General features: G+C 34.8%; 1 protein-coding gene across 2 annotated transcripts in view; it reads right to left on the bottom strand.

The window, feature by feature from the left end:
- Positions 1 to 21,622, bottom strand: part of LOC6568554 (type-2 histone deacetylase 1) — a 50,362-nt gene that overhangs the window by 22,481 nt on the left and 6,259 nt on the right. The window contains exon 1 of one of the 2 annotated variants that reach the window (XM_032740816.1): positions 5,512 to 5,636. The exons of the other annotated variant lie outside the window; for it this stretch is intronic. Within the exon in view, the coding sequence (XP_032596707.1) occupies positions 5,512 to 5,551 (40 nt within the window). The 5' untranslated portion in view covers positions 5,552 to 5,636. Of the gene's footprint in view, positions 1 to 5,511; positions 5,637 to 21,622 lie in introns of those variants that run through there. 2 annotated transcript variants of the gene reach the window in all.

Below are 21,622 nucleotides of genomic sequence, written 5' to 3'. Positions count from 1 at the left end.
GAAGCCACTCAGCTCGGCTTAGAAACCAGTAACCAAGGCCAGCAGCTATTGGTTGAAGTTAACCTGCCACTGGCGTTGCCAACATATCTAAACCAGTGCTGACAATTAGCTACTTTTGGCTGGTTTCTTAGAGGGTGACTCTGGTATATGGTATTTGGGTGCAATCAAAACTGAAATGCTGTCACATATCCATAGATAAGTCGTTATAGATATATAGCTCTAATATTTTCATTCCAATTTTCCACCCAATTCTGAGATATTTGTGGTCAAGTTATAGTTGGTTTCTGGGTTAAGCAGTAGTGTGGGAAAATACGGTTGTCTAGATTAGGAGTCATATTTCAACTCTTAACTTGTAGCTGTAGATGATCTTGAAGAGGGATTTGAAACTTAAGAAACATTGAGCACAATAGCTTAAAATATATATAATAAATGTTGTATAATTTTTGCATAGCTCTATAAATCAATCCCTAAAAGATTCGAAATAAATCGGAGAAGAAAAAAAAAATGATTCTGAACTTAAGCCTGCTGTATATATGTATATTTTATTCTACTCATAACCGTTGTATTATTTTGTTTATGTAATTTTTATCCATTTTTGGAGTTAGAGAAATATGATATTTACAATGCTTGAATGTGAAATTTAGTCACAAATATAATATAGTTCACTGCGCATATAAAGCAATAGAATCTAATTCTTTTGTTTATTTTCACGTAGGATTAGTTTTTGTGGGTTAATCGTTAGATAAAACTAGCTGAACTTTGCCAATTAGCATAATTTTTTCACGCCGAAAACCTGTCAACACCAGAGAACAACTTTCAATCGTGCTTATTTCAGAGTTTGATAGCTTAAAACTTTAAGATAGTTATTATGGCGACGTTGGCTGATCTTTGCTTGGCTGTTGTGTGCACAATATTTCTAAACAATATTATTATTATTATTGTAGTGACAAAGCGGGGGGTGGGAGTGAAAATTGTGTCCATATTTCATTGCAGAATGCCAGCTCAGACTTAACGCTCCATTGTCGTTGGCTGTGGCATTGGCTGCTAAGAATGCCAACAAACAAGTCCAAAACAAGTTGCATCAAAGGCCAAAAAAGTCAGTCATAGATACAGATACATACATACAGATAAAGATACAGATACGTTAGCTGAGAACGATTTGACAAGGCGAGAAACGTGCGACTTGAGTTACTTCTGCTGTTGTTGTTGCCGTGCAGCACGCAGCTGACCCAATTGCTGGGACAACTAAAATGGTGAAATGGAAGTTGTGTAGAGCGTTTAGCAACGATTAAACTCTTAAGCAGATAATATGCTGGCCAAGTTACTATCTCGTACTGCGCTTAACGTGAATCGCAGCTATAACTTGCATAGATCAGCTGCAAATCGGTGGCTAACCAAAAGCCGCCAATTAAAGTGCAGCCCATAACTCAGATGCAGATGCTGATGCAGATCCCAAAGCCAAATCGCACCACAAACCACAATCCGCAATCATTTTTCGCTCGAGCATTTTAGCAGATTTATCGGTCACGGCATGGCTTAAGATATATAAATATATATTTTTGCAGCCGACTTAACTGAATGCTTGGCTGCATTGCTGGCCAACTTAAGACGTCGACGTCGACGTTGGCAGTGACAGCCGGACTGCGCAGTAGCTGGCCCAGACAGAAATGCATTATGTATTTAACTTGGCTAATTGCTTGACTTTGCTGTCTGTGTGTAATCAGTAAGCAGGTACGCTTTACCAATCGCTAATTTGTGTGAACAGTCAGTGGTGTATCTCTCTATTTGCGAAAGATACTTTTGTATCTGGCTCTGTAACATTATTTCTTCTTCGCTCGCCAGTTGAATGCCCGATTTCACCTCAAATACGCCACAACAAAACAATCTAAGCTCTCACAAATACTTGAGCACAAATTCTACAATACATACAGGAAGCAATAATCACAAAAATGAGTTAAGTGCTCAATGCTTGTCTCAGCAATTGTCATGCCACATTTATTATGTATTTATTTTGATAGCATATTCTCTCATAGATACTATTATATTTATACGCCACATAAGTACCTATATAATTATTTATGTATATATATATATGGCTATGAACAGCTGCCAAAAGTGGACATAACAACAACAGCCGCAGCAAAACAAAATATCTCAAGCGACGGCCGATTTTTTTTTTGCCAACTCTTCGCCATTAACTTTAAAAAACAATCACAAAAAAAAAATGAAGTGCTAAATACATATTTAGCACGTTCGAAGCATTTAAAAGACAAAACAATAAACAATAAGCACAGTGGAAAGACAACGTTTTGTTAAGCGTACAAAAAAAAACGGAAAAAATAAACAAAATGATAGCCAAGTGAATAAAAGTGTTTTATTCTCTTTAATCGGTGCACACAAAAAGTGATTGATCCCAAGTTGAATGGCTAAAGATCTGATTTTCACAGATATTTATTTATTTTTATATTAATGAAACTATACAAAAAGCAATAAATTAATTAAATAAATATTATTTTAATATTAAAATAACAAAATCAACTATCGATTCGGTATAAGCGCTAGAGATAACACTTACATAACAATATATAAATATAAATATAACTAAAAGATGATTTAAAGTATTTCATCTATTGCTCTACGTAGAGCTGCATTTAAATCACAGTTGAAATTTCGATACTTCTTGCCATTCAAATTATCGAATTTGTTTCATTTTTTAAATTTGTATGTTTATAAAAGCGAAGCTTAAATAAAAGTTGACTCACCAAACTGATGACAGTTGATCGATAGAATGAACAATAGGAACTATCGTTATGCAATAACGACAAAAAGATTGTTAAATCATATGTTACTGATCAAAATGCTGGCGAAGCAGTACTAATAAAAAATCAAACAAGATAATGAACTTTTGAAGACTGCAACAAGAAAACTGTAAACTTTTTTCATATACATAATTTGCAAGCCAACTTGCTGGCAAGTTACTCAAGGCAAACAAACAATAAAAAAAATTAACAAGTTTATATATATTTCAATTATATATACTTATAAATGTGGTATTCCTGCCCTACTCGGCTTGATTAGCAAAAACCTGCTGGGTGTGCATATGTGTGTGTGTGTGTGAGTGCTCAGCATGTGCTGTAAACAATATGCACTTCATATTGGCAGCTTAGTGGCGCCAAAGCGAGCACAGCGGTGTGCCTGACATTTCACCTGTACTCTATAGCCAAAGTGCAGTTAATTATAGCCAAAGCATTTTTCAGATACATTTGCATTTGCTCTTAGCCAAAAAAAATAAATAAATAAATAAAAGAAAGAGAAGAGAAACATGCAAGGCTCAAGTGCTATGTTATTAATTAAGCCAAAAATGGAAAACATACCTTAAATACGCTCACTATTTAAGTATTTAAGTATAATTTGTATGGCGTTGCTGTTGTTGTTGTCGTTGTTGGTTTGGGGTTTGTTATTTATGTCTTGACTTGTCCGACTGGCAGATTGCTTCATATTCACAGTATGGCAAGTTCATTAGCCCCCCAATAGTTAATGACTCTGTTGTCTTATGGAATACAAGTATATACTATTTAAGCAGGCATTAATTTTGATTTATATATAATACACAATCGGTTTTCCTCTTCTCAATATGGCATATCGGCGGTTTCTGTATTGATATCACTTCATGTTGGCTCTATCTGACGGCACTTATGGCAACGGCGACGCCTTTTCGCCGTTTTCGACCTACGCGCTACACATTTTCAATATTTAAATTAATTAGCTCAAGTATTCATAAATGGCTAAAACCAAAACTCGAAACAGACTGGCATGGTTTGAACGGGTCTGGACTGGTCTATTGAATGCTTATTGTGGCTAGTCTAGAGTGGGTGTGATGACAAAAGGGAATATAAACAATAGTATTAAATAAGAACTCATATGTATAAAGAAAGTAGATATAGAGATTATTCGGCTAGATACATATTAATGGCTGTGAATAAAATTAATATAAATAGAAGCGGGACGTTTTTTTAAATAAATTACATTTAAGTGTTACGTCATAAGCAAGTTGATTAATATTTACAGCACTTGACTCCTAAATATATTCTTAATTATCATTATATATTCTCAATATTTTGAAAGACATTAGGTTATCCTCAAAACATTGTGTTTTTTTAACTTTAGAATCGCAAAGATCAAAAGCATATTTAAGATTTGTAAGAGCATAAGCATTTGTAAGAGCATAAGCAAAACACTATAGGAGAAAGTAAGATGTTCTAAGAATTAAGCGTCAAACATGCAACTTAACTTTCTTCAGCTTGTTTAAAAAGAATCAAATTTGAGTTCTTTAGAATTCCCACAATTACAGAAAAATATTTAGATATTAAAGTTCACTTATATACATTTAAGTCATCTAGACTTTTAACAGTTGTTTAAAGTAACTCTTCCAAATGCTTTGGTAGTCCAGAAGTGATTTCTATTTAAGATAAGCCAAGCCTTAAACTCATTTTATGTTTTATTAAAAAAAAGAAAGTTAGTGTGAGAAACACACTTAGAATTTACGTCAATGATTTACTATATTCTCAGCAGCTAATATAGCCTCACAGTAAGTTGTCCTGAATTTTAAGTACTTTTGCTAGTTGCTTACATGTGATGTATTTATGTTTGTAAGCATTCCATTTGTCATGATATCCATCAGTTAGATGTTTTATGGCCACTATTTTAACGAATACGTTGAAGTTTGACAAAAACTTTGATTTCGTCATAAACCTAATCTGTTCTATATAAAAACACACACTAGGAATCTTTACTCCTATTCTCGCCAGCTTATAAATAATAAAATACATTCCGTCTAATTTCAACTTTCTCAACTTAACTGCAACGAAGTACATGTTTGCTCTCACATTTTTTTAGTCACTCTAAGCACACTTGAAATGTTAAGTACATGGAGCTTAACTGAAGCAAAGCCATAAAGCGCAGTCACTAAATGCTCAAATTAGAAGTACAAATGTAAGATTTTCCACGTGCAGGCAGCAGTCCGATGCTTAAGGTCAACACAAATAACTTTAGCTATATATATGCATATATATAGATATTTCTTTTGGTACAAGCACATACTAAAATAAACACATAAAGATGTATATATATATAAATGTATATGTACACAAATATGTAAGTAGGCACAGCTTGGAGCGTTTGAAAATTGTTTTGTTATTAATTAAGTTGGAAAAACACATTGCAACTAAACGGCGGCAATAGAATTTTACACGTTTCTGTACAAGACTCAAACGCAAAACGCACAGAATATTTTGGCTCAGTTCTTTGCGAGGCATGGCAACATTTTTATGATTTTTATTATTTTTTTCTGTACAATTATTTTTAATTGTTATGCAGCCTCGTTTTTGTTTTTAGAACGCACACACGCAGAAAAGAAAAAACACAACAGCAATCACAACAACAACAACGACAACATAAGCTACGTAAATATTTTGATCGCTTTGGTCGGGGGGCTTTTTGACGCGTACTCACTAATTAGAATATGTACAAACAATATGGGAATTATAAACATATAATTTAGTTTTTTTAATGCCGTATTTGGGCTTTTGACTGGGAATTGTTGGATCTCGCTTTGATAGCGCTGAGAAATTCGCGTGCAACTAAAAGTCAAACGTTGGCGACTTTTTGCCACGTCGAATAGCCCGAGTCATTCATTCTCTCTCTCGCATCGAGCGGAAGAGATACAAAAGGCACACAGTTCTATCTATCAGATGCATATATTTATATATACATATATATATATATACATATATATATATATGTATATATGTACATCTGTATATTTGTGGATGCAGAGCACAGCTGAAAGAGCTGAGAAAATTAGAAAATCAAGACAAAGATAAAAATATATAAGAAATGCGTGTATTGATTTAATAAAAATAAAATAACAAACAGGGTGTGTCGCCAGAGTATGTGAGAGATGAGCATATGGAGATATGAAAAGTATCTGCAACAATTATAAATACAAGATTGAGCACGAGAGTACTGTGTGATAAGAAGCAAACAATTTAAGCTGGCTAGTCATAAGCAAAAGAGTAGTGCATTTAATTAGAGCATACTGATTTTATATACAGATTATTTATTTATAACTTTACGTACTCAAGCTCTTGATGCAAGGCATATAGATAATATCGAGATTAAAAATGTGCTTGTATAAAAAAAACTATTGAAATTGGAATTTTATTTTCTAAGCTGGAAATTTTAACCTAGTCGTTCCCTGCCCACTTTTGTGCCCAATGAGAATAATAATAAGTCAATATTATAGACTAAAACTGCATTAATATGGGCAAAAACATTCTCGCACGTATTAAATCTCATTTATCTCAAAGAAAACAGTTCTAAATATACGAATTTTATTTGGAATTTTGGAATATCAAACCTTGTTGCTCTCTGACAACAGCTGTACCAATTTTGATTGCTTTCTGTGAGTGTACACCTAAACAAATATATAACTATAGTTTGAAAACAAAACCACCCTGTAGCGTTATTCGACAGCCGCTACAATTGCTATTTTTAGCGTTAATAACAAAATAACACGTTGATTTCTCTGTATAGTACATCATATTTGCCTGCTGTTCAATGAGCCAAAGGGTAAAACCTCAAATACAGCGACAAAAAACAGAAAAGAAGAAATTTCGGGCACAACGCGTTGCTCATTCAGAAACAAATTGTGTTGTGTTGACGCGCAGGAGGTTTGTTGGATGCCATCAAATTTGTTATGCTCCCCGACAGCGTCGACAGGCAACAGAAAGAAAAAAAAACTATAGACCACATTACCCTTGCCCCTTGTGTGCGAGAATCGAAAAGCGGAATTGGGAGCGCGTCGTCGTCGTTTGTCGTCGTCGTCGTCGACTTCGTTGTCGCATTTTAAAAATAAACTAAAAAAAAGCGCTGCACGCACCACAGCGGAGACACACACCCAAGCACAACAAGCACACACACACACATACGCACACATACACCACAGCACCACCGAAAATAGTGCATCCACTCGCGCAGGTGGCAAATGGGAGCACGAACGGGATGCACTGCAACTTAAAAGAATGCAACAACAAACAACAAACAACAACAACGGCGCCATTTTGATGGCAACGTTGTCATAAATCTTGAAATGCCTTTTCAGCCAGTCAACTCAACTCAACTCAACGCGGTTCGGGTCGATTTCTCGCAAAACCAAACTACGTGATCATAATATCAATAGTTGACCCAGAAATCAAAAACGTTTATGAAGTTTTGCTCAATAAAAGGTTTCCAGCTTTTTGGCCAACAAATCAAATGGGCCCGCAGCCCGCTGACTTCATTGTGTGTGTTTTAATCAAAAGAGAACTCAATGCATTGTGTTTGAGGGCAAATGATAGGTTAAAATCAGCTAGAACCCATTATCAAGTTCACAGTGCCAATGAGGTCAGAGTAGATGGTGGTTAAAAATAACTTATTATACAGGTTCGCTTAAGAATATTAACCACAAAACCTTAAGTTAAATAAAACATTTCTATACCAAAATAAAAAGAAAAACTCGAACAAAGAGAAAAACTAAGGATGAAGTCACACATTTATATTATAAATATAAATTTTCCACTCCATTTGCTTTCCCCTCTCTAATTTTCATTATGTTCACAGTGTTAATGAGGTCAGAGTAGATGATGGTTAAACATAAATTATAATACATTTTCAACTAAGAATATAACCCACAAACCTTTTAGTAAAACATATAGCAATTGTATTTAAAAATAAAAAGACTAACATAATATAAAATAAAAGACATGAGGATTTGTCAAGGATTTTATCGAAATTTAAGTCAGTTCATACATTTATATATATAATTTATTTTCTCCCAAGAGCTAATTGAGGTTTTATCCTGTTCCCATTTATAATTTTCACCAAGTTCACAGTGTTAATCAGGTCAGAGTAAACAAACATTAAAAAATATATGTGTGTAGCTAAGACTAAGAACATATCTCTTAAGTACAGAATGTTGCAGATTAACTGAAAGTTTGCTACTTAAGTACAGGGTACACTAGGAATATAACAAAAATTGCGAGCTCTTTCAATGCCGCACTCTAATGGGTTATAATTTGACCATTGTATTCTAAAAAGATCTCAGATGGAGCGCTAATTAACTGAGAAGTCGCCTGAAAATTGTTGCTGGGTAATTTACCTAAAACCTTGCACATAACAAAAGCCAAATGACGAGTGCGTTAAGTGGTAAACAAAAACAAAATAAAAAATACAAGACAAACAATAACAACCAAAAAAAACAGAAATAAAAACAATACAAAAACATTTAACGAGTTGGCAAAAAGAGGGTCAAGCTCAGTGTTTGTGTGAGTGTTGACTGAAATTGAATGCGCTTTCTTAGCCATAAATGAAATGCGCTATCAGTAGTAGATTTATATGCAGGGTCTCCACTACGTGATACAACAACAACAACAACAAAAACAAAAACAACGCCCCCGCCTTTCTTCACAACATTCGCTTTCATTTAAAATGGGACTGGAAACAGCGCCAAGTTGGATGCGTGTGCTACCTGTTGGTTTCTGGGCTGGTTTCTAAGCCACTTTGCTTCGCTCATTTTGTGAAATTTCTAAATACAACTAAGTAATCATATGCAAATAAGCTAAAAAGAAGAGGAAGCAGAAGAAGAAGCAGCAGATAGCTCTCGATTTGATTTCACGTCGGTTTTTGGTTTGGTTTGCTTTGGTTTGGTTTGGTTACCCAAATACTACAGCACAAAATTTCGTTTAGTTTAGTGACCTGCGTTCCATACGATTAGTTTCGGGTTTCTCTTTCGAGTCTAACGAAAAGCGAAATTTGATTTCGGTTTTCTGATTAGTAGAACTAAACAAAACTTAAAAAAAAACACACACACACACTCATACAGACAAAACTAAAAGACCAAACATCGGCACCACCTTTGCGAATAGCATTTCAGAGAAAGAAGGTGTGTAGGGTTTCTTAATTTATGCAGCATGTCATCGACTGGCTTTGCTTTTAACGATGGGTCGATGGTTTTTGGGCTAGAAACTATCGAGCATTTGGCTATGCCAGTTGCCTGCTTGGACTAGACAAAAGCGAAAGTCGTCTGGTAATATATCAAATATGCTTCGTGAATTATTTACGTATACTCATATTATGCACACTATTTGAAGAAAAAAAACTCTTATGAAAAATAAACCAAAAAAAAAAGACCTAAACTCAAGCTAAATATATAAATATATTTAAAAATTTCGAAAAAAGAGAAACAATCATTGAATGCAAAAATTTCAGCTTTTGTCGTGTCGCCTAATGTCAGTTAATACCTATTTCGTGTTTATATTCGTTTATATCAAAAATGGTATGTTTATATCATAGTATTTCTCTTAATACATAAACTTTCTGTTGATCGTCGATATTTGTATATGTGAAAGTATTTAAGGTAATAATACAAATAGTTTTAAAGCTTATTGTAAAACGACTTAAAGAAAATCAAGGATTAATTTAAAAATTCCATAATATTTTTGAATCAGCTGTGCCTTATTATACATTTATCATCCATAACAATAAGATATATTCCTTTCGGTATAATAGACAATAAAGTATTTATTATCATCAGTGCTTTGGTACACAAACTCTTAAAAAAAAAGTAGTAAAATCAAATTGACAGTAAAATATTTAAAAAAAAGAAAGTATCCAAAACATATTATCAAAGATCAAAATATCAATTTAGTCATAAGGTTTTTAATATGATAATCTACAAGCAACAAAAGAAAAAGAGTGTTTTAAGTCGTTTTTCTTTTAAACTAGACCAAACAATTCATATATTTGTATGTCTGGGAATTGATTTTTTAAATAAACAACAAAGGGAGCTCCATGCACAACAATATTTATATTTAACTATTGCCAATATGCACATTGCAAGCGTAATTCTTTCAATTTTCAACGAGTATGACGAAAGGTTAGTCGGGTATTAGCTATTGCCAAATCTGAAGTGCTTAATATAATAACCAGAGATATCTAGGCAAGCGAAATTCCGCATTTACATGGGTGTAAATGACAACAACAACAAACAATGGCAACAACAACTAGAAAAAAGTCAAAGCACTTGTGGCCAATGTGGCCGATTGGAGCAGGAAACTTGAGCAATGAGCGCACTTGACTGCTTAGTTTCGTTTTGTATCTATAAGATACAAATCAGCAGCAGCAGCAGCAGCAGCACTGGCAACAACAGCAGCTGCTATTTTGGGCAACAGACAACCACAAACTCATAAAGTTCAATTGCGCTAACAGCACTTGAGATAAAATAAAATAATGAAAGAAAAAGACTGACGCAGCAAAAGGTGAGTTACAAAATTGTCTGATTGTGAGGATGGTAAACTTTGATTCGAAATCGTATGGATCCTTCGGTATGCACATATATATTATTAGACAAGCGGGCTCAGTGCGTGAGGAATTGCAGTAGCCAGGAATTCGCCACCAATAAAATAAAACAAAAAACCAGCTGGCAAGTGGAGTAGACCAGCTGGTCCACAAGCCGGAATCTGTGACTGGCTTAGTTATAAAAAAAAAAAACATACAACAAAAATTTCAAAATTTGAAATTCAAATTTTGTAGCGCAAAACTGAGCTCAAGTGCATTAAGTGGCGAATTGCTTCCGGTAGCTGCGCTGATTTGGTTTTGAATTTGTTTTCTGCTGCGACTTCAGCTCCATTGGGCCATGCACACAAGTGCTGGCCAAGTGGTACGCTGTGGTGCTACGGTGGTGCTGCTGCTGTTGCTCGTCACAAGTCTGCGCATTTCGTAAGCGGCTTCAGTTTTCTTACAGTTTTCTTTTCGCCTCATTTTTGGGCAGCCAAAACACACGACTAATGTTATAAATTAACGCAACAAAAACAACAGCAACACATAAAAAAAAACTCATACGAAATTGTACCAAAAACACAAAATAACAACACACAAATTGTATCGTCATGTGGGTTTTTATATAAGCCAAGCCAGACCAGGCCAGGGCAGTCAGTCGGTTAGTTAGACTGGCAGACAGTTGGACAGCTGGAAAGACTGGCTGCCTACGCGCACATATGCGTCCACGTCCAGATCCACATCCACATCCACTTCCAGGTCGCCATCAGCCATCAGCAGTCACCATTCACTAGTTGGCCAATTTTTCCGCATCTGCAACTTTTTTTACATTTTGGCTTTCGGTTTTTACAAAATTTACAGTTTTTATTTGTTGTTTGTTTTGTGTTTTTCTCACGTCGATGGGTGAGTTTGCATAAAATTAGCACAGTTGAACTGAAAAGTCGCTTAATTAACTAATGCTAAAATTATAATGGAAAACGGACAAGTTATGTACCAAAAAATATTAATTATACGCTTGTCTACATCAATTTAAAGTGCGTCTATTTCCAAAGATTGTGGGAATTGGAAAGGGTAATCGAATCAGCAACCGTTAAGCAATTCCGCATAATATTTGAATAAAGAACCTGTCTATAATAAATCTTGAGAACGAAACAATGAAATTGAGCTGAAAGTTAGACAATCGTAAATTAAAAGTGCCAAAAGAATAAATAAATGAAGAAAAGATAATTGGATAATAGAAGGTCAAAATACATATAATGACCCAAATATTAACTCAGAATTTGTGAAAATAAATTACTAAAATATTGCAGATATAGAAAAAATATATTATAAATCATAATTTGTGTTATATATTAATAACTTTTCCCAATGGTTTCTAAATAATCAAATATCGGAAAACGATCCATTTACAAATAAGACATAATTATAGAGTAAATTGACATATTAACGATGCAAATAAAGTCGCATAGATAAAAAAAAAGTATTGTTTTTTAGTTTTTATTATGTATGAAAGATTTTCATTCAAGGCCATTGTTGGGATACAAATTATCTTTAGAAACAGAAAGAATCCAAACCATGATAAAAATAAAACTTATGGCAGTGGAAAAATTGGATATTCAGCTTAAGGGCGCCCTTTATTCTTTAAATGAACCCTGCATAATTTAAAGTTCAACATGTAAGCTAAGAAAGTATTTTGAAACTGTGTTCAACAATACAGTGACCATCTATGTTACACACTGTATTAAAAAAGAGTTAGAAACTTGTATAGAAAGTTACAGCGTTTTCACACTTGACCCAAAGCTAATATACAAAGCCAAATATTTGTACAGCTGGAAAAATGTGCTGCATAGAACAGCGCAGCCAACAAAAAGAGGCAAAGTACCGTTGTGCGTTGAAATCTTGAGGAATCTGAAAAGGTGTAGTGTTGACGTGGCTTTTGTTGTTGTTGTTGTTGTTCTGATGGTTCAAGCACACAATTCTCAGAGTGCTCACACCATATATAATACAGATCAACGAATCCGACAGTTGTTGCTGCTGTTATTTGCTGCTACCAACATCGGGAAGTTACAATCAGTGTACAGTAAAGTGTCAGATGCTTAGCAATTATGATGATTATGAGGGACTCGACGCTTACTTACATTTCACACAGAACTTCCAGTTGACAGAGAGAGAGAGAGAGAGAGAAAGATAGAGATTGACTGACTGACTTTAGACGACACAACCCGTATACCGTAAACAGGCGCAGACATTGAGACAGACGACTTTGGAGCACTGCGCGCACTTTGTGCTACTTATTTCGAGTTGGCTTTTGGGCTGTTGGGTTTCGGGTTTTCTGTCACATCATCTAAAACTATTTGAAACAGACAGAAGAGGCCCAGCACTTGTCAGCCAGTCAGTCAGTCACTCAGTCGAGTCAGTCAGTCAGTTGTTCAGTTAGAGTCGCTTTGCCATACTTTAACGGTTCTCACACTCTCGGCAACCGAATCTGGTGTGTGTATCTTTAGCAGCGAGTGGCACTCATCATAATTACAACGCGGCAACAACAACAATTGACTAACTGACTGACTGACTGACAGGCGCATGAGGCACAGGCAATGGGCAACGTGGTTTCAGTTTATACACAGAGAAAAAATTAAGTATTCAAATTAAGTTTGACCTACCTAAAATCTAAGGAACCAAACTTGATAAGGGTACACAATAAACTTTTTAATACAAAAAAAAAGTACTAATAGTAAAAATGTCGAAAGTACTAGTTTTCTTTTAAATCATATAATTTAATATCAGATATTTACAGCATAATGTACTTAATGGTTATAAAATACTTCCAAAGAAGTTTAATCGAGTCTGAACCTGAATGTGACTCTATTTCAGATTTTTTAAGTTCTCAAAACCAATATATTAATATTTATTTTCATATTGATCCACTGTCAAGATCTCAATAGTACAATTTACTCGGTTTTGTTCTCTCAGTGTAGTTGGTCTACGCTATCGTACAGTTTCCCAGTTGCCTTTTGAGATACGTCTCTGGTGTTTATAATTTATGATTGCTTTGCGTGATTTTACATTTCTGCGTTATTAGTCTAAACTTGGCTTGAATCTATGTTCGTGTGTCTTTGTTTTCGCAGGCTGTGGCATGAAAAAAACCACCTACATACGTTCGCACCATTCGACCCATAAGCCCATGAAGGCAGCCAACCAGCAGCCAGCCAGCAGCCGAGCCAGGCAGTCAGCCCACACATTTGGGCAAAGGGGATCGCGGTCTTCAGATTGAGAATTGCACGTTTGGTAGCAAAATTGTGTTTGGTATTTTGAATGCTGGCGCGATCATTAAAATCAATTCTGATTCATTAAGCTCAATTGATGGGCTTTGTATGTAATGATTTGCACTCGATTGATCCTGAGTTCAGGTGCACGTCGAGTGTGGGATTTGAAGAAATCAACAGCAACAGATCTTTGTGATTGTAAACCTTGTGGGTTAATTGATAGTTGGTTTGATTAACTGTTGCATGTAAGATGAGTGGTAGGAAACTTTAACGAATGTAAACAAATTAAAGCTGACTGCTAGAAATCTTTACCTTGTAAAAGGTTGTGTTTAAAGTAAAGATAATTAAAGCAAGCTAATTACCCAAAATTACAAACATTTTTTATATTTACAACCAATATAGCCACAGGCCTTAGTAGCCAGTCAAAATAAACATCAATTTAATCTACATTATAAATGTATTTATAATATTATTGTATATAACATTCATAAAGAAAAAGATCATTAACTATTTCGAATATATTTCAAATATATATATATATATATATGCCGCGAGATGATTATACAAAACTTAAGGTCAATCTAATCAACACTGGAAGAACGCAACATTTTGTTTTAAATCTCTGTCAAATGCTCACCTTGAGCCTCGACTTTAATGAGTTCAAATAAACAAGTTCCCTTAGTTAGTGTGTTAAAAATATATCATCATGGCAATTATTATCATCTGGTCTTCATCAATCAAGCAGCAACCACAAAAGTAAACAAACAAACAAACAAATGTTATGGGAGTTTAAAAATAGAGGAACCAACTGCTGACCAGCTGTCAAGATTTTTGTCAACGTTTGTTAAGGAAGCGATCGACGTTTATTGTTGTTTTAGCTGCTCAAATACAAGATAAAAGTGCGGGGTGAGGAAGAGGGAGAGGGAAAGGCAGAGGTTAGTATTTCCGGTTGAGGAAGACTAAACCAAATAATATTTGCCTTTGAATGGTTATTGCTACAGTTATGATCTAAGAATTTCCATGTAAAATGCCAAAGATATGCAAATGGCATCTTGGGTAAACATAGAGCAAGCAAAACAAACCAACTCCGGACTGCATTTGCTTACAGGCACATTACAAATGTTTTTGTTTTGTGTTTTCGTTGCTGCTGCAGTTTATTGCTGTTGCAATTCCCAGAAAATTATGCTTGGAAATTGAGAGTCTGCATCGAGCAAAAGTTTTGGAGCTGCAGTTGTTGTTGGAGTTTGCCTTTCGCGTTTTGTCGACGCTATTACGACACAGTTTTCGTTTCGTTTTTAATAATCATTTGCAAATGTCTAATAGACCGTCCCCCACTCCCTCTTCCATTCCTCTTCCACTCTTCCCCTCTCAGTTGCGCATGCGCAGCGCTTTTCAATGGAAACTGAAAACTGAAAATGCAGTTGAAAAACAAATTTATGGAATACGACGAAAGAAAGACGTTGGCGCTGAAAATGTGTTTGACGGTGGCATGTAAATTAAGACTTTTAGCTCAAATTATAGCGAACAAATAGAGTCGGGCGGGGGTAGTGCGGTACACACCCCCTTATTAGGGGCTGCAAATACAAGACTTTAATCTTTTGTAAACTTGCTAAGTATGTATTGTGATGACTTTCCACAGAGATCTGCCCATGTCTATGATTTTCGAGCAAGAGCGGCACGCCCATGTTTAACTTTGGATTATGGTCATCTGGAGTAAAGTAAAAGTTGGCCAAGTTTATATGGTGTGCTGCTATGCTTAAATATCTGGCTCAGTCAACTTGGTGACAGCGCAATTCAAACATCAAACAAGAAAGAACAAGAAACGCTATCTGTAGTTTAATATTATATAGCCTTGTCGAAGTCCGGACTTTTGCCGGCTTCTAAATATTATTATAAGTCGACGAAAAGATCAATTGTTCCTATATATTTCAATTTATTAGTCCGATTTAAATATATTGCTAAACAAAAGGCTGTTTTATAAAAGAACTCCTCTGATAGCTGATAAATCTGAAATTATTATGATCAGGAATACATATACACGTCACCTTCACTGCATTACAAATAACACAAGGGAATTATAATAATCTCTATAAGGCTATAAAAACACAAAGTTCACTTGAGAAACTGCAAAAATCGTAAAAAATATTACTTAGAATCCAGATGCATATTTGTTGTTTATTGAGATGCTGATGCTGTGAATCTGAGCTGCGGAAATTGCTGGCAATTCTTGACAACGGACAACTGTTGCTCAGTTATGCAATTAAATTAAAATAAAGTTGCAGCAACTGCAGCAAGCAGCAGCAGCAGCAGCAACAACAACAACAACAATAACAGCAGGCAGTCGGGTGACCGCATTGTAGTTGTTGCTTTTATTGCTTTTGTTGGTGCCTGTTGCGAGTGTTGCAATTGCTTTCGCTTTGATTGAATTTATTTTATAATCCACGATGCCAACTGCTTAGCCAGACTCTGTGTAAGTGTGTGTGTAGTATATAACTGCGTTTATGCACAAGCATAAAAAGAAAAATACAGCATTTACAATTTGCATTTTACCCACTGCGCGAACATAGGAAACGACGCGTCCGACAAGCGTCGCATATATGATACATTATATTATTGGCATAATAATATATTTAAGACTCATAAGCTGTGGAACCGAATCGAGCTGAACCTGAAGCTGAGGCTGTAGCTGTTGCTGAGACTCTGTTGAGTTGATGTGTGATTTACACGCAGACATTTCATATTTTTAAAAATGCGCATTAGCGGTTTCCTTCCAATCTCGATGGCGATAAGACAACAAACGAATAAGAAAAGTACAAATCAAAATACCAACAAGTTGTGCTCGTTCAAAGGATACCCTGTAAACAGAGTTTATACTAACTAATGTGTGAATAACAATTACCATCTGTGCATTTTAAGTAAATATTTTCTTTGATTTTCAGTGACATTGCAATTCCGGACATGTGTTGAGAGAAATTATTAACCAGTTTTCTATCTGATTAGAAGATTTTGCAAAATAACAACGCAATGAATTCTCCATATTTGCTGCTCAAATGGTGAAAGTTGTTCTAAATATGTTCATATCAAATATAATTAAATATCACAAAACATATTTCATTTTTTTTTTAGTTATAAAAGAAATTTATAAAAAATATTATATTTAACTAAGATTTGTTTGCCGATGCGGAGGGATAACGAGAAGAAGGAATACTATTAAAAATTTAAGTATTTATCTGTTGAAGCAAAGTTTAGTGCTCAGATGAATATAGTTGAGTCCAGCATTTCCCTGTCAAATATTTTTTGATCTTCTTGAGCTGATACTGCGATATACAAAATTATAGATTTTCGATGTTGTTCGTCGTTTATCTATGATAAAGTATAGGAGAACACAGTATAGCAACACATTCTAAATTAGGTGTCTATAGCTCTTATATTCTCTTGGATGGATGTTATGGTAAGCTATTTGAAACACTTACCAGTTACAGGGTATGAAAAAGGTAATAAAAAAAAAACCACAAACAACAAAAATGGAAAATTGCAATAAAAATAAATAGAAAACTGTGACTTTTGTTGCTACTGCTGCTCTCGCTCTCTCCCTGTGCGAGACTGTGGGCTATGAATTCGCGTTGCAAATTGGATTATGCCTTATTGTGTTATTGTTATTGTTGCTGTTGTTGCTGCTGCTGCTGCTGCTGCTGCTGCTGCTGCTGCTGCTGTGCCACATCCTCAAACAGCAACAATAAAATTGTCGGCGCATGCGTCGCTGCCAGAGTCTTGTAATTACAGCCATTGCCAGATGGAGTGCAGCAACGCAGCCGGCTTGTACACACTCAGTGAGTGGTTGCCACTGAATTTATCTGGCAAACGGGCAACAAGAGGCAGCCCCTTTAATTATTTGCACGAATTCGGTTTGTTAATCGCCAATTGACGTAGCGCATCGATGGGGCATAGACATCTCCATAAATACCCATATAAAGTATAGATATATAGATATATAGAGTATATATATATACATATATATATATATTTATATATATACATAAGTTGGTGAGTAAAAGTGCAATGAAAGCCACAAAAGGCACACTTCAATTAAAGGGGACGGCCACGACGACGGAGCGATTGCCGACATCGCATTGCATTGGAGTCAGTTAGATAAACAAACTGCTCGCCAAATTACAGCATTGTTATCGCAAAGCCATGGCAAAGAGAGAGTCAGAGAGAGAGAGAGAGAGGGATGGGCACCGAGGGGTGACAACAAAAATTTATGATTGAATTGAGCATTTTCACGTTTGTTTTTGCTTTAATCGGCAAGTGAAATGTCCAACAACAGCAACAACAGCAACAAAAAATGGGCCTATTAATGAAAATGGGCCCAAATGAAATGAATTCAAGAAGTTGCGAGCTACGAGTTTAAATGCCAATGACCGACCACATTGAGTTGCACTTAGTGGGGAGTTGCCCCAAAAAAAAAAAAGCGAATGCGGTATGCAAAGTGAAAACTAATCATAGAATTGCCCTAATGTTTCCTTCACTTCAATTACAAATGAGGAAAATTACTGCACACATAGCCATAAAGAAGGGAAAACGGCTTGAATGGTTTGAATGGAGGAATGTGAATTCCAATGAATGAATTGAATACTATTTGCTAGCTGTTAATGAAATAATGTGAATGACTGAACAATAATTGAATAAAATGTAAGAATGCAATCGATATTTGATGGAAACTCTCTTAAATTTATATAAATGTAATAAAATGTTGGATTTAATTAAGTAGAATAGCTAAACGTTAACTGAAGAAATTGTGTGTCAAGTAAAACTTTAAGATAATATTGATATTTTTATGGAAACTGATTTAAGTTAAAATAAAAATATTAAAATGTTGGATTGATATACCTTAGGCAAGCCGACGAAAAGAAAATTTAACTCAATCTCAATCTCTCCCTCAATAGATTCTAATCAATCTCTTTTTACCTCAATCTGATGTGAATTAGATTAAACGGTTCAATAAATTATTCTTTAAAATTCCCACAACTTGAGAAAACCAATTTGTTTCTATACAAAGCACTTCAATTGACCGCTCTAATTAGATGAAACTGGTTAACTCAACATGCATATTCAGTCCTCAATCTAAATACTTTCTGATTGTAAATTACTTTAAAACTTAAATTATGCCCCCACAAAAAAGAAAAAAAAAAACTTTGGGCAGCATATCATTTAATCAAAAGCTCGTTAGTCTGCGCACACAGTTTGCGCTTGAATTTTTAATGGCTTAATCAGCTTCGGTTGTTTTGGATTTTTTTTTGGTAGGGGAGGAAGCCACAAGGAAATTGCATCGGAAAGCGATACAAAAGAAGCACATCAACAGTTTTTCCTACACATGCACATTGTATATATATATAAACATATATATAAATATATATAAAATACGAGTACATACTCATGTATAGTATTTTTTATGGGCACACAGCACAAATTGATTTGCTATGTGAAGACGGATAATTGGTTTTCGAGCGGGGCAGAAATAGGAAAGCTTTCACGGCATTGCCGAGGCGCATCTCATCTATAAGTAAGTTTCATTAACAACTCAATTAGAGCGCCCTGTTGGCAACTAGCAAACAGCAACCAGTTTGGCATTTTCGTACATATGAAGTAATAAAACCCAAGATCTAAACTGGAAATAAACGTGAGACAGGCAATTAGACAAAAAAGAGTCGAACTCGACTTCAATTATTCTTCATTATATAAGACCACATTCCTAACACATTAAATTGTTCAATATTTAATTAACGGCAACTGCTTAGATATATTCAGATATAATGCAAAAATTGTGTATGAAATTTAAAAACTTTACTCAAAACCTGTTTATAAATATGCCAATGATGTTTCCCATTTATTTCAGATTTTAGAGCTTTAATTTAGATAAGTTCTAATTACACATAATTAAATTCATAAATTTAGTATTTTTAAATTGGACATATTATGTATTGAGTTAAATGAACAAATTAATAATATATTTAACCATCTAGTGCCCAAGGCCGCGTATTTCGTGCTTATTCGCTTCAAAATTGTTTTCCTAACTCGAAGTTTTTACCAAAAACATGGAAATTGATCGCAGTTAGAAGTGATTATTATATATATTATACATATTAGACAAAAAAGAGCTTAGACCATTTAAAGCTACTGTTGGGCACTATATGGTAAGTGATGAATTTACTACCCCAAAATGAACCTAGACTGACAGCACAATCGGTTCACAAATAATCTAACAGGCCATAAAAATCATGTAACATCAATCTAAGTCAAATCACAACTGTTATGGCAAATAAAACCAAACCATTATCGTTATGAGCAGATTGTGATTTAGATTTAGATTTAGATCTTGAGGTGAACGCATAATAAGATGATACATATAATCAAAGCAGTCCAAAAGAGATGTGGCGAAATTGAGTTAGCCTCTTCTTTGCAAGCATCTCGCAACAATTTAACTGTTCTTTGAGATGAGAAACAGTTCAAATAACAAGCTTAAGACGCAATTTACACATGAATGTGCGTGCAAATTGATCAGCTGCATCATTGGCAAGTTCTATACGAATTTTCACAGCTTTCTCTGCATGTCCACTTTATTTATTATCTTTTATGAACATGCTAAAAACTCTTGACGCAACATAATTGCCATCGATTCTATTTGTGTGTGTGACTTTTGTGTCTGGGACGAAGTCAGATACTAACATTTGGCTCATTGCGGGGCACGTAAAATGTATGACTAATCAATATGGGTCGCAAGAGAAAGAGAGAGAGCGAGAGAGTGAGTGAGAGAGTAAGAGAGGCAGACTCTCTGGGAGACGCAGCGCTTGGGCGAGTTTCTCAAGCTTCAAGACCCGCATATGGGAGCTTTAACGAATGGTATATTTGCATTTATATTGAATTTTATGTGTGTGCCAACGTGTGTGTTTGTATCGTAGTTATGTGTGCGATCGCACAAATGCCAAACAATGTGAGTCACGATAATCAGCGTTGAGCACACCGCAAACACGTCCAGCAATATACACAGTGCACATATAAATTGCGAGGGTGGAAAACCAAATATGCATACACCATATAATTTATAGACTTGTTATGCTAATCCAAAGGTAAGCTATGTTATTATCATATTATATACTGCATAGATAAAAATTATAGCATATTAATCCAAATGTAAACTACGTTGAATAATATTGTTATCACATACTGTTAATGAACTTTAATGTACGTTTAGCATATAGTTTCAGGATTAACTTTGAAAACAGTTTTAATATGAGAAAGTATCTATCAGAAAATGCATTTTATGAAGTTAGCTGCTTATAAAGTTAAGTCCAAAGCAACAAGAACTATCTAAGACGTGCAAAAATACCAGCCATTAGGTCGCCATAAAATACACACACCCACACAAGCCAAGGTGTAAGATTCTTAGCTTATAAAGAGAAGCTTAGTAAAAATGGACATTCAAGTTTTTTCAAATGTTTTCTGTATCATAAATGGCAGTAAACAGAATTTTCTATATTCGTGTATTTATATTATATCAGAAAGGGTGACCTGTTTGTCTACGTCTATCTTGATCTAAAAACTTCAAACTTATAATTCCTATAGTATTCAAAAACATGGATATATGCCAAGTTTCAATAAACTTCACGACTAAATTATAAAATGAAATTATAATCTACAAGGGTATAAAAATACAAACATATATTAACAATTGTTAGCCATACAATGAATACTTAAATCAGATCTTAGATCTTCTTGCACTCGAAGCGATATTTGACTTGGCTAACAATTATGGCTACCCTCGTGCATTGAAAGAGTTACAGAGTCATATGCGCAGTTAAAATAACAACGCTTTGAATATTGTACAGAGACTGACTGAAAACGAGTTTCGATTTGTTGAAATAAGCATTTATGATAAATTAAATACACAATGTACACAGGTAAATATAAAATTGTGTGTATGTGTA

The sequence above is a fragment of the Drosophila grimshawi genome, unplaced genomic scaffold (genome assembly GCF_018153295.1).
Source record: "Drosophila grimshawi isolate 15287-2541.00 unplaced genomic scaffold, ASM1815329v1 contig_311, whole genome shotgun sequence".
In the NCBI taxonomy this organism is placed as follows: Eukaryota; Metazoa; Arthropoda; class Insecta; order Diptera; family Drosophilidae; genus Drosophila; species Drosophila grimshawi.
This window is presented reverse-complemented; position numbering and strand designations above follow the sequence as displayed.